The 12,844-nt window shown below is 43.9% G+C and overlaps 1 protein-coding gene across 1 annotated transcript in view; it reads left to right on the plus strand.

Annotated features, from left to right (window-relative positions):
• Nucleotides 1–8,128: 8,128 nt before the first annotated feature.
• Nucleotides 8,129–12,844, plus strand: part of LOC102835320 (butyrophilin subfamily 1 member A1-like) — a 28,516-nt gene continuing 23,800 nt past the window's right edge. Inside the window, exons 1-3 of the mRNA XM_006877616.1 lie at nucleotides 8,129–8,492; nucleotides 11,964–12,245; nucleotides 12,360–12,559. Coding sequence (XP_006877678.1) covers nucleotides 8,129–8,492; nucleotides 11,964–12,245; nucleotides 12,360–12,559 — 846 coding nt within the window. The remainder of the gene's footprint in view (nucleotides 8,493–11,963; nucleotides 12,246–12,359; nucleotides 12,560–12,844) is intronic.

The following is a 12,844-nucleotide window of genomic DNA, read 5'->3' on the forward strand; positions in this document are numbered from 1 at the left end:
TATTCCTGTTTGAACAGATCTTGTTCTTCGGCCACTGACAGGATGAGCTCTGTTTTTTTGCTGTGTTTGTTTAGTTTCCTCTCCTAGTAAGAATTCTATCTACTTCTGTATCCCTTCTTCTGAAACTCACAGTTCCAGGACTATCATCTGCCTCTGTTTCTTTTGGTTTTCCACATCTTTCTTGTAGAGGGTCTCTATGGCCTTTCTACCCAGTCTGCCATCTTGCTCGCCACTGAACCATAGTGTTTTTAGGACCTATCTTAAGAAACAGCATGCTAGGATAGTCTATCAAGGGTCTTCTGTGTAGGTTTGAACTACAAGTCTTTCCCTTAATAGTCAAACACTTAGTCATTTTTGCTACCCAGAGACACCTGCCATATGTATTGTTGTTGTTGTTAAGTGCTGCTGAGTTGGTTCTGACCCATAGTGACCCTGTATAGGGTTTCCAAGGAGCAGCTGGAGGGCTTGGACGGCTGACCTTGTGGTTTGTAGTCCAGTGCTGATCCACAGCACCACACCAGAAGTCTGAATTATGCATAGAACTGGGCATTAATCTTTACTTGCCCACACTCAATCCCTACTTCACTAAGGTAGAAGCAAGCTGGCACATAGTATGTGCTAAGCAAATATTTCCTAATCTGCATCTTTGTGTGGCCTCTTTTGTATTTTTCTCTGATCATTGTGTTGTGGTTATTGTGTGCCATTGAGTCAGTTTTGATTCATAGCAACTCCTGTATTTCCAAAGAGTGGCTAGTGGGTTTGAACCACAAACCTTTTGGTTAGTAGTCAAGTGCTTATACTATAGTGCCACAGCAGGATATCCTTATCACCCTACTTTCTTTTTATCAACAGAGAGCAATATCCAGAGGGCAGGACAGAGTCTCCCTGGGCTGCCTTTTGCAAGGTTGCACTTTCAGATGGCGGAAGAACTGGAAAGCGGGTACACTTCTGGCTAGGAGCTTCTGTGGGGCTCATTTCTGGGGTCCCTGCAGATATCTCTGTAACCTGGGCTGATCCTTTCCTAACTCTCCTTGTAACCACCTGCCTCTCAGAGAGAGATGGGGGACCCTGAGCCTACAGTGTCTCACTCAGAATGTGGGAGCAGCTAACTGCAGGTGTAAACTCTGAGGGAAGGTTTGGGGTCTGTTGGGGCCCCTGTGACCCGGAGTCTTCTCAAACTGCTGAGTTTAGAGATTCATCAGAAATCCATAGCCTTCCAATCTGGAGCCCGAAGGAATAGGTGAGTTGTCTGTGGAGACATCTTTGTGGGCCTTGGGGAGGATCCAGGGAAAAGCCAGTGTGAGAAGGGGGTTGAGAATATATGTGTGTGTGTTCTGGGCCACATCGTCTCTCTATAAGACGACTGAAGAGAACCCCAGAGTGTTTTTCTCATTTATTCAATCATTTTAATGTTTATGTAGCACTTACCATGATCCAGTCCTGTTCTCATTACTTGTAATTTCATTACAGCTCATAACAGTATCGAGTGAAGTTCTTTTACTCTCCCCATTGTTTAGATGAAGAAACCATGGCAGAGAAGGTCAAGTCACTTGCATAAAGTGGTCACAGAGTGAGTGGTGGAGCCTGATGGAGGGCCTAGAATTTGACCCCCAGTATCTATGCTTTCCTGACCATATGCTGTGGTTTGGGGTCTTTTTTTTCTCACCAGAGTTTATTTTCCCTTCTTTACTGCTCTGTCCTCATCCAGGGTTCTTTCCCTCTTAGCCATAAGTCTTGCTGCAAAGACAGAGTGGGCAAGGATTAACTGTCAGATCTGGAGACTTGCAGTGGGTCCCACTTGCAAGGCTAGTGAATTAATGCAGGTGCGTGTGTGTTTGTGTAGGACATTGAAAATGAAATAAAATTAAGTGAAAGGTGTTTTCAAGTATCATATATTTGTCTTTTCCAAACATTAATGAAATTAGCTCTGGTATTGCAGTGGGTTACGTGTTGGACCGCTAACTAGAAGGCTGTCTGCTCCTATTCAGAGTTAATTTTTGAAACCCTAAGAGCAGTTGTACTCCTTCTCTCAGGGTGCCATTGATCAGAACTGACTCGGCAGTTGATGGGGAACTGACTGGGCATGGGTTAGAACTAGGAATGCCTGTGTGGTGTTGAGATGTAGGTGAACTAAAGCCCCACCCTGAACAGGTCAAGGTGTCTGTGGTGGGAGTCACAGTCTGCCTGAGGATGTCATCTATCTCTGCTATCTCTTAGGTGACTCCTTGGTGACAGGGAGGGCAGAATACAGAGCTGCAGGGGCTCATGTTCATGTGGCCGAAGGCTGCTGTAGGTGTCTTCTGAGCTGGGGTAAAGGAGGGCCTGAGGGAGTCATGGAGATGGAGAGGAGGTCTCCCTCAGAGGCACAGGTGCTGAGGAGGGAAGGCCTGCATTTGTGCAGTGAGCCTGCCGTATGCATGTTAGTGGGGTGGGAAAGGAAGGAGTGGTTTCCTCCTAATGGTTGTCTGACACCACAGTGTCTCCTCAGAACAGCTGGGAGGGCCCAGACTTAGCTCTTTCTCAGAATCAGGGTTGTATGGAGCTCACCACCCTGGCCGCATGCTGTGCAATAGGCTGAGGCTGAGCTGTGGGTGTGAGGGATGGGGTGCTGCCTTCTGTCTGGTGGTTTCTACTGACTCCTTCCCTCTCTCCTAGACCTGAGACATGGAGGGTGGCTCCAGCTGCTCTTTGGTCTGCCACCTAACCTCCCTGCTGCTCCTCTTCCAGCTGCCCATGAGGGGGTTTGCAGGTGAGTCCTCCCTACCCTGTCTCTGTGTCTCCCTCTAGTGTATGGGAGGCATAGGTGCTCTTCTGGGTCTCTCCATCCAGACAGGTGGAGATTCTTGTGGTCCTACCCTAGAAAGTATGATTACCACCACCACTATGTGTAGTTAAAAAATAAAAATATAAAAACTATACCATAAAGTAAGTGTAAAAATTTTTAATAACTGCCTCACGATGACTTCTTTAATGTTTCCAAAATTAAACCCATTGCCATTGAGAGGGTTCAGACTCCTCCTGACTCTACAAGACACAGCAGAACTGTTCCTTTGGGTTAGTGTGACTGTAAATATTTACGGAACATACAGTCTCATTTTCCTCCCATGGAGTAGCTGATGTGTTTGAACCACCAACCTTGCAATCAGCTGCCCATTGTTGATCGCACGGCACCACCATGACTCCAACTTGAACCTTTTAGATATTTGAAACTTTGTCCCAACTATCTACACAATATTTTAAAACATCTTTCCCTCTGTATTTTTCATTTCTCAATTTTAATGTCTTATGTAATAATGCATGCATGCATAAGTCTGCCTTATTCCCCAAGTGTTACAGACATGTTCTACCAAGTATTAAGGGTCCCTGGTGGTACTGTGGGTTAAGTTCTGGGATGCTAACCAAAAAGTGGTCAGTTTTGACCTGCGAATAGCTCCTGAGGAGAAAGATGAGGTTGTCTGCTTTGGTAAAGTTTCAGAAATCCTATATAGGGTCACAGCGGGTCAGAATCCCCTCAATGGCCATGGATTTGATTGTTAGGGAATATGTGTTAAATGTCCTGGTGGTGCTGTGCAATAAGCAGTGGATTGCTAACAACAAGGGCAGAAGTTCAAACTCACCAGCTGCTTCTTAGTAGAAAGATGAGGCTTTCTGTTTCCTACAAAATTTATAGCATTGGAAACCCTATGCAGCGTTGCTATGATCTGTAAATCAACTTGATTGTAGTGCGTGGGTATTAGGTGTTGCTCTGTGAATAGCACAAACATTGAGTCACTGTTTTCATAAAGTTGACATTTTAGCAAATGTTAGCGAGATGAGAAGGGACAACTGTAAACATCCATTAATAATTGGAATACAGAATGTGTGAAGTATGAATCCAGGAAAATTAGAAGTTGTCAAAAGTGAAATGGAACTCATAAACATCGACATACTAAGCATTTGTGTGCTGAAATGGACTCGTATTGGCCACTTTGAATCTGATAATCATCTGGTTTACTATGCTGAGAATGGCATATTGAAGAGGAATGGAGTTACATTCATCATCAAAAAGAACATTTCAAGATCTATATTGAAGTATAATGCTGTGATAAGATAATATACATGTGCCTACAAGGAAGACCAATTAATACCAGTATTATTCAAAATTTCAGACCAACCATTAAAGCCAGTGATGTTGAATTGAAGAATTCAGACACTTCAGTCTTAAATTGATCAAACATGCAATCAATATGTACTGATAATTATTGGTGATTGGACTACAAAGGTTGGAAACAAGAAGAAGGATTAGTAGTTGGAAAAGATGGCTTTGCTGATAGAAATGATGATGCAGATCACATGATAGATTTTTTCAGTATCAATGACTTCTTCACTAAAATACTTTTTTAAACAACATGAAAGATGATCATATACATGGACTTCACCAGATGGAGCTCACAGAACTCAAACTGCCTCCATCTGTGGAAAGACATGGTGGTAAAGCTCCGTATCATCAGCCAAAACAAGGCCAAGGGCAGCCTGTGGAAGAGACTAGATCATCAACTGTTCATAGAGAAATTCATGTTGAAGGTGAAGAAAATTAAAACAAGTCCATGAGAGCCAAAATATGACCTTGAAAATGTCTCACCTGAATTTTAAGATCATCTCAAGAACAGATTTGGTGCATTAAACATTAATAACATAAAATCACTGAGTTGTAGGATGACATCTAAAACGTCATAGAGGAAAAAAAGCAAATGTCTTTAAGAATAGAAGAGAAAAGAAAAAGACCAAATTGGATGTCAGAAGAGACTCTGAAACTTGTTTTCCAGCATAGAGATGCTAAAGGAAGTGCAAGAAATGAGGAGGTAAAAGAGCTGAACCGAATATTTCAAAGGTAAGCTTGAGGAGGCAAAGTCAAATATTATAATGAAATGTGCAGAGATGTAGAGTTAGAAAATCAAAAAGGAAGAGCAAGCACAGCATTTCTCAAGCTGAAAGAACTGAGGAAAAATTAAAGCCTCAACTTGAAATACTAAAGAATTCTTTGGGCAAAATATTGAATGAAGCATAAAGCATCAAAAGAAGATGGCTCAACCATTTCATGAGATAGCATATAACAAGAATCAATGACACTGAAGAAAGAAGCCCAAGTACACTGAAGGCATTGGCAAAGAATGAGGCTCTGGGAATTGATGGAATACAAGTCTCTCAACAAAGTGATGCAGCATGGGACTTATCTATGCCAAGAAATTTGGAAGACAGCTGCCTGACCTACTGATTGGAAGAGATCCATACTTGTGTCCATTCAAAAGAGAGGTGACCGACTGGATTGTGGAAATTATCAGACAATATCATTAATATCACACGCAAGCAAATTTTTTGCTGAAGATAATTAAAAAATGGCTGTTAGAGTACATTCACAGGGAATTGCCAGAGGTTCAATATGATTCAAGAGAGGGTGTGGAATGAGAGATATCATCAGATGGGTATTGGTTGAAAACAGAGACTACCAGAAAGATGTTTACCAGTGCTTTATTGACTACACCAAGGCCTTTGACTGTGTGGGTCATGACAAGCTATGGACAACACTGTGGAGAATGAGTATTGTGGAGCATTTAATGGTACTTCTGAGGAACCTGTACATAGCCCAGGAGGCAGTCCTTTGAATAGAACAAGGGGACACTGAATGGTTCAAAATAAGGAAATGTGTGCACTAAGATTGTATTCTTTTACCATACTTATTCAATCTGTATGCTAAACAAATAATCTGAGATGTTGGATTATATGAAGAAGAACGTGACATTAGAATTGGAGGCAGACTCATTAACAACTTGCGATATGCAGATGATACAACCTCGCCTGCTGAAAATGAGGAGGACTTAAAATACTTACTGATGAAGATCATAGCCCAGAGCCTTCAGTATGGGTTGCACCTCAATGTAAAGAAAACAAAAATCCTCACCACGGGAGCAATAAATAACATCATGATGAACTGAGAGAAGATTGAAGTTGTCAAGGACTTCATCCTTCTTGGATCAACCATCAACACTCATGGAAGCAGCAGTCAAGAAATCAAATGATGTATTGCATTAGGCAAATCTGTTGCACAAGATCTCTTTAAAATGTTGAAGAGCAAAATTGTCAGTTTGAGGACTAAGGTGTGCCTGACGCAAGCCATGGTATTTTCAATTACCTCGTATTTGGATAGTGAATAAAGAAGACAGCTGAAGAACTGATTCTTTTGAGTTATGGTGTTGGAGGAGAATATTAAAAGGACCATGGACTGCCAAAAGAACAAACCAATCTGTGTTGGAAGAGGTGCAACCAGAATGCTTCTTGGAAGCCAGGATGGCCAGACTTTGTTTCTCATACTTTGAACATATTATCAGGAGGGACCAGTCCTTGGAGAAGGACATCAGGCTTACTAAAGTGTGAGGGACAGCAAAGGATAGGGGGCCTCCTGACTCTGAGATGGATTGGCAAGTGGTAACAATAATGAACTCAGGCCTGGCAGCAGTTGTGAGGATGTGGCAGGACCAGGCAGTGTTTCACTCTGTTGAACATAGGGTCGTTAGGAGTCAGAACCAACTGAACGGCATTTAAGAAGATAACAACATTGTAGCAAGATTCCTGGTGTGACACTGGACTGCTAACTGTTGTTCAAACCCACGGAACCAAGTCAGTAACACTTAACTAACTAATTAACATTCTAGCAGGAGTCTGTGAATATTAGATGCAATAAACTTAGAAAAATATCGTCTGTTAGAGGAGATTAGTGTGATGGACAATAAAGTATAGAAAGTGTGAACTGTATTGGTGGGTAGAGGGGAAGTGGGGTGTGTGCAGGCTGCAGTACTCAGTAGGGTGGTCAACTAAGAGTTGGGGGAGAAGGGAAGTGGGCATGAGAATCTCTGGAGAAAGTCCCTGTTTTTGCAGGAACTGTCAGCCAGTGCAAGGCTGACAATATCCCTAGTGAGGTCAAAGAAGTGAGTGTTGGTTGGAGCAGAGACAGTGAAGGGTAGGGAAGTTGGAACCAAGGCTAGAATTGTCCTAGTTACCATTTCTATAGGATCTCTGGGTCACTGGAAGGAAACGGGGAGCTATTCCAGGACTTTGAGCAGAGTGGGACCCTGACAGGTTTGGCTTACACAGTAAAAGGATCACTTTGGCTGCCTTGTAGGAAATAGACAGGTGGGATGAGGGCAAACAGGGGAAACCAGTCTGCTGTGGCCCTCCAGGTGGGAACAATGGTTAGGCAAGAGTCTAGGAGTAGGAAAGATGACACTTGGGAATCTAGAGGGACCTGGTCTGCAGAGGAGTCATGGTATAGCTTGTCCACTTCAGAAGGATGAGGGTGATAAGTTTTTTTTCTTTAACAAGGTGTGAACATTGCTCTTGGGAGCCTGAGGAGTGAAGGCAGAAATAACATTTGACTCTGAGTTTTAAGTGCTCATATTTCAGTGCAAGTGATAGATATGGGCACACATAATGAATGTTAGTAGTGGGGGTGGGAAATTTCCTGGGGTTGACTAAATGATCAGAGTTCAGACCTTGATCTCTGGTGGCCTCAGGTCAGTATCCAGTTCTGTCTGGAGATGGGGCCAGGCTGGGGCTGTGGTTCTCAAAGTGTTGTCCCCGGACCAGCATATATGAATCTCTGTAACTCCTTGTTCTCACTGTTAACTGCCATAGGTTGGCTTTCACTAATAGTGACCCCATAAACAATGAACCCAAAACTGCTTGATCTTCAAAGGAAGCTAGAATTCTACCACTGGCTTTCCAAAACCCTGGGAACTCCTGAAAAATGCACATTTCTTGCCTCTCCTAGACCTACTGAATCAGAAACTTTGGGGGTGGGTTCCAGAGATCTGGTTTACTGGTTGATTCTGAACAAATTGTAGTGGTGCAGTGGTTAAAATGTTCAACTGCTATCGGAAAGGCTTAAACGCACATTTAAACTTGACTACCATGGAATGCAGGGTCTTTCATGGAAGGACCTATGACCAGCAGTTCAGGTACATGACTCTCAGGTACCTGACATCATTTCTGGTCCATGATGCTGTGATCAGAACATCTCTTATTTCTTTAGGAGCCAGGTGTTGACTGTGTATTCTCTCCCATCACCTTGCATCTCTCCAGCTTTCTCATTCCCATGTCTGTATCCACAGAGAAGTTCCTGGTGATTGGTCCCAAGGACCCCATTGTGGCAGTGCTGGGTGAGGCTATCACACTGCCCTGCTCCCTGTCTCCTGCCATGAATGCGGAGAGCATGGAGCTGCGGTGGTTCCGGTCGGTCTTCTCAGAAGTGGTGTTCATGTATCAGAACCAGCGGGAGCAGAAGGAGAAGCAGATGTTACAGTACAAAGGGCGGACTTCACTGGTGAAAGACTTCCTCACTCAGGGGGCAGCTGCTGTACGCATCGACAAGGTTCGGGTTTCTGATGATGGGCCGTACACCTGCTTCTTCAGGAATGGAGATTTCTATGAAGATGCCCCTTTGGTGGTGAAGGTGGCAGGTTGGTTGTCTATATATTGCAGAATCCTGGAGGGCTGCAGTTGGGATCACCCTTAGGGATACTTTAATTCAGTTCCTCATTTTATAGATACAAAAAAGGAGTCTCATTCATTCTTTTATTCACTGTAAATGATAGACAGCTCCTAATCTGTGTGGTGCTGTGGATAATGCACTGGACTGCAAGGTTGTTTGAATAGCAAGGTGAGCAGTTAGTCAAACTCACCAACTGCTCCTCAGAAACCTTATACAGGGTCGCTATGAGCTGGAACTGACTCAATGGCACTTAACAACAACAACAATCTGTGCCAGAGCCTGTTGTAGGTGCCTGGGACATATCAGTGAACCAAAAGAGATCCTTGTTGTGTAGAGCTCATATTCTAAATGTAGAGACAGAGAAATCACAATAAATAAATAGGTGATAGATGATATTAGAAGGTAAACAGTTCTGAGGACAAAAGGGAAAGTAGAACAGGGATAGGGGATCAGGATATGGGGGTGAGGACTGAGAAATGGGCACTGGGCCTGGCCTTACTGAGAATGTGGTGTCTGAGCAAAGCCTTGACAAAAGTAGTGATTTAGCAAAATGAATACATGGGGCATGAGAATTCCAAGCAGAAGGAAGAGCTAGTGAAAACTCTGAGGTGGGAGTGTGACTCTTGTGTTCTGGGCTCACAGTGAGGCCTTATGACTGGTGGGAGTGAATGAGGGTCAGTACTGGACAAAATGGTGTTCCTGGTGCAGATTGCAGAGGGGCACAGATACTGGGGTCACTTGAGTTCATTAGGCAAGCTTCCAAAGAACCCTCAAATTGAGGCAACTGAACTTGAAAAGGTTTTGGGGCACACAGAGCACAGTGTGCTTAATAACAATGAACCAGTTAGCTCTTGGTGCTTAGTGTAGGTAGGCTCTGAGGGGATAAGTTGGGGGAGCTGGGGCAGGGGGAATTTGATAGGAGGCTTTGGGGAGGAAGGTAGATGCTGAATTAGAGAAGGCTCTGTGTTCTGTGGAGTCCTGTTCTATGGAGTTCTATGGAGTCCAACTGGACCAACTGGACCAGCTCAGCAGCTGTTCCTTGGAAACCCTATACAGAGTTTCTGTGATTCTGAATCTACTTAACAGCAGCAGCAACCACAAGTAATGTTCTGTGTTACAGAGTTTGGATGCAGACCTGAGGAAACGTTAAGCAGAGCAGCACTGGGAATGTTCACTCTGGCAGGGAGGACACCTAGATGCATGGAGTGTAGTTATGAGGTGGACAGGATGACTGTGAACTCAGGCAGTGGAGGGGGAAATGAGGGGTCAGGCAGAAGAGAGATTTAGAAAGTAGACTTAGCTGAGTGAGTACATTTGTGGACAGTAGAGTTTGTAGGTGGAATTGGGGGGTCACAGAAATTAGTGGTGGGAACATTAATAATGATGTATTAATTACCTATCACTGTAATAATGCTATATAACAATCAGTTCTAAAATCGCAGTACTATATATCAACAAACATATATTTAACTTGAGCATTTTTAGTATTCAACTAACCTGGGCCAGGTTTAGCTAATTTTAGCAGAAGGTCCAATGGCACATTATAAACACTTTCTTGTGTCACATTTGCTCATTTCTTACTGGCCAAATCAAGTCCCATGGCCTATTGAAGCATCATAATGGGAGCATTACAAAGTGATACAGCAAAGGGCGAGTTGGCTCTAAAGAAGGATGAAAAACAGGATTATATTTGTATTCAATTTACCCTTTGTTGTTGTGGGTAAGTGCCATCGAGTTGGTTCCAACCATAGTGATCCTGTATAGGGTTTCCTGGGAGTGGTTGGTGAGCTTGAACCTCAGACGTTGCAGTTCAAACCGACTTTGCAGCCTACTGCATTAACCACAGCACCGCACCAGGGCAAAATTATGAATTCTGTTATGTAATTTTGAGTTTGAAGTGCATGTCAGAAATCCTCATAAAGTAACCTATGGGGATGTGGATATAAAGGAGGGAAATTTTGGGAGTGATTTACAAAGAGAAGCAGTGGGAACAAAGAGAAGCATGCTGTGAGAATAGAGATTCAAGGACCAAACCCTTGTACTTCTCCTGCTTTTAAATTGTAGGGGGAGGGAGAGAAATCCAGGAAAGAGGCTTAGCAGGGTGGTCTGAAGAGTAACATACCAAGCAAAAGGGAATGGTCACCAAGCCAAGATGGAGTCAGCAAGATCACATGCACAAAGATGAGGAAGATGGGCGGCAGTGTGAGGGCTGAGATTCTAAGAAGGAGATTGTTGTTAACTCCAAGAGTAGATTCAAGTGAATAGTAGGAGAAGTCAGACTATTGGGGACTGAGATGTATGTGAGAGATGAGAACATAGAGGTGTTTTTGGATTATAAAGTTTACTGTTCTAAGAGGGGAAGAAGACTATAAAAATTTGAACATGTTTATGTATTTAGGAGAAGAAGTAGATGGAGAGGAAGAGATTAACAGCAAGGATGGTATGGGAAGTAAGAGGTGAGAGTGAGCAGAGAGGAGGAGAGGGAAGGAGGTGATAGTGATGGGACCAAGCCTTAGAAGAAGAGATGGTGGCCGGTAGGTTCTGGAGCTCACAGGCTTAATCATCCTTGAGTGAAGATTTTCACTCACTTTGTGACATGTGACAAGAAAATGAGAGTAAGATCAGTTTGCAAAAGAAGAGTTTGTGAGTAATTGAAGCAAAATAGAACAAAATTCACAAATCTCTTAACTTCAAACATTTCCTATTTACTAGAATAAATTTACCAAAAGCTTAGTTTAAAAAAAATCTTAGGACCTAGCTAAACTTATGCCCTTGAAAAGTTTTTGTAATGATACTATATTATTTCTCTGGTCTGAGTTTTGTTTATTGACTTATGTTTCCTGAGCTGCATGTCAATAAAATAAACTTAAATTTCTTCTTTTTTAAAAAATGTTGTGCCTTAGTCTTTTCTCTTCTGAGGTTAGGAAGAGTAGTCCCGTTGAGTTGAGTCTGAAGTATAGGACAGAGGAGAACTGCTCCATAGGATTTCCTAGGCTGAAAAGCTTTAAGGTGGGTTTGAATTTCTGACCTTGCATTTAACAATCCAGTGCTTAATCCAGTGTGCCACCAGAGCCTAGTAACATCCAGCCTCAGAGCTCCCCAAAGAGTCCTTATGCTCTTTCTCAGATTCCATTTGGTGAGAACTCAGTCTAACCATCACTAGGGGGTGACCTTCCCATGTTGTTATTGAGTGACCTTGAGTCTGTTCTGACTCATAGCAACCCTGTATAGGATTTCCTAGGAGTGCCTGGTGGGTTTGAACTGCTGACCTTGGTGTTAGCAGTCCAGTGTTTATCCTACATTGTCACACCAAGACTCAGACCTTCTCACAGAACCTTGAATGCAAGAGAATTTAGTCCCTGTGAGTCACACTTCTAAGATCCCAGAACTGCACCTGGGACAAGGTGGCCACTCTGACTCCACAGCTTCCTTCCTGCAGGTGTGGGATCTGACCCTCAAGTGTACATTGAAGGACCAGAGGAAGATGGAATCCGCATGGTGTGCATGGCTTCTGGGTGGTTTCCGAAGCCCCTGGTTCAGTGGAAAGGCCCGAGTAGAGAGAAGTTCCTGGCTTTCTCTGAGTCCTATGCTCAAGATGCTGAGGGATTGTTTAGTGTGGAGGCCTCGCTGGTGGTGAGAGACAGCTCTGTAAGGAACGTGACCTGCTCCATCTTTAACCCCATCCTGGACCAGGAGAAGGTGAAGGCGATTTTCATCCCAGGTCAGCACTGTTTCTGCTCCCTGCAGGGCTGGAGGGAAGAGACCAGGGTCTCTTATTTTGCTGGGCTGGGCTGGCCTGCAATGTGCCCTGACTGTGTCTCTGGCCGGGCTGCAGAGCCCTTTTTCCCTCAGGCTTCTTTTCCTTGGATGCCAGTTTTTGTGGTGAGCCTGACCATGCTGATGCTCCTCAGCTTAGGGGCTGGCTATTTTCTCAAGAAAGAACATTCAGCAAAGGTGCAGGAGTGGAAGAATCAGGAGAATCTTCAGCAGGAAAAGAGGAAGGACAAGAAGGACTCGGAGTTGGCCATGAAGGAGGCAGGTAAGAGAGGGAAGGGCTGTGTTAGACTCGGGAGGGCAGAGCTGGTGTTCTGAGGAAAAGCTGAGGGCAGGAACAGAGCTGGTAGCAGTGGTTTCCAGGGAGACCCAGGGCCCTTACTCAGAACAGGAATCTCAGGAGATCCGGAGAGGTGCACTATGGGCCATGAGGGCTCAGATGGGTCTAGAAGGAGGAGTTTCTGCAGTATAAGGAGGGAGTCTTTTTGTGTGGGTTCTCCAGCACAGTCTTTCCTTTTTTAAGGCATAGAGTTTATGCTTGCCACC

Source organism: Chrysochloris asiatica, unplaced genomic scaffold, assembly GCF_000296735.1.
Source record: "Chrysochloris asiatica unplaced genomic scaffold, ChrAsi1.0 scaffold00536, whole genome shotgun sequence".
Taxonomy (NCBI): Eukaryota; Metazoa; Chordata; class Mammalia; order Afrosoricida; family Chrysochloridae; genus Chrysochloris; species Chrysochloris asiatica.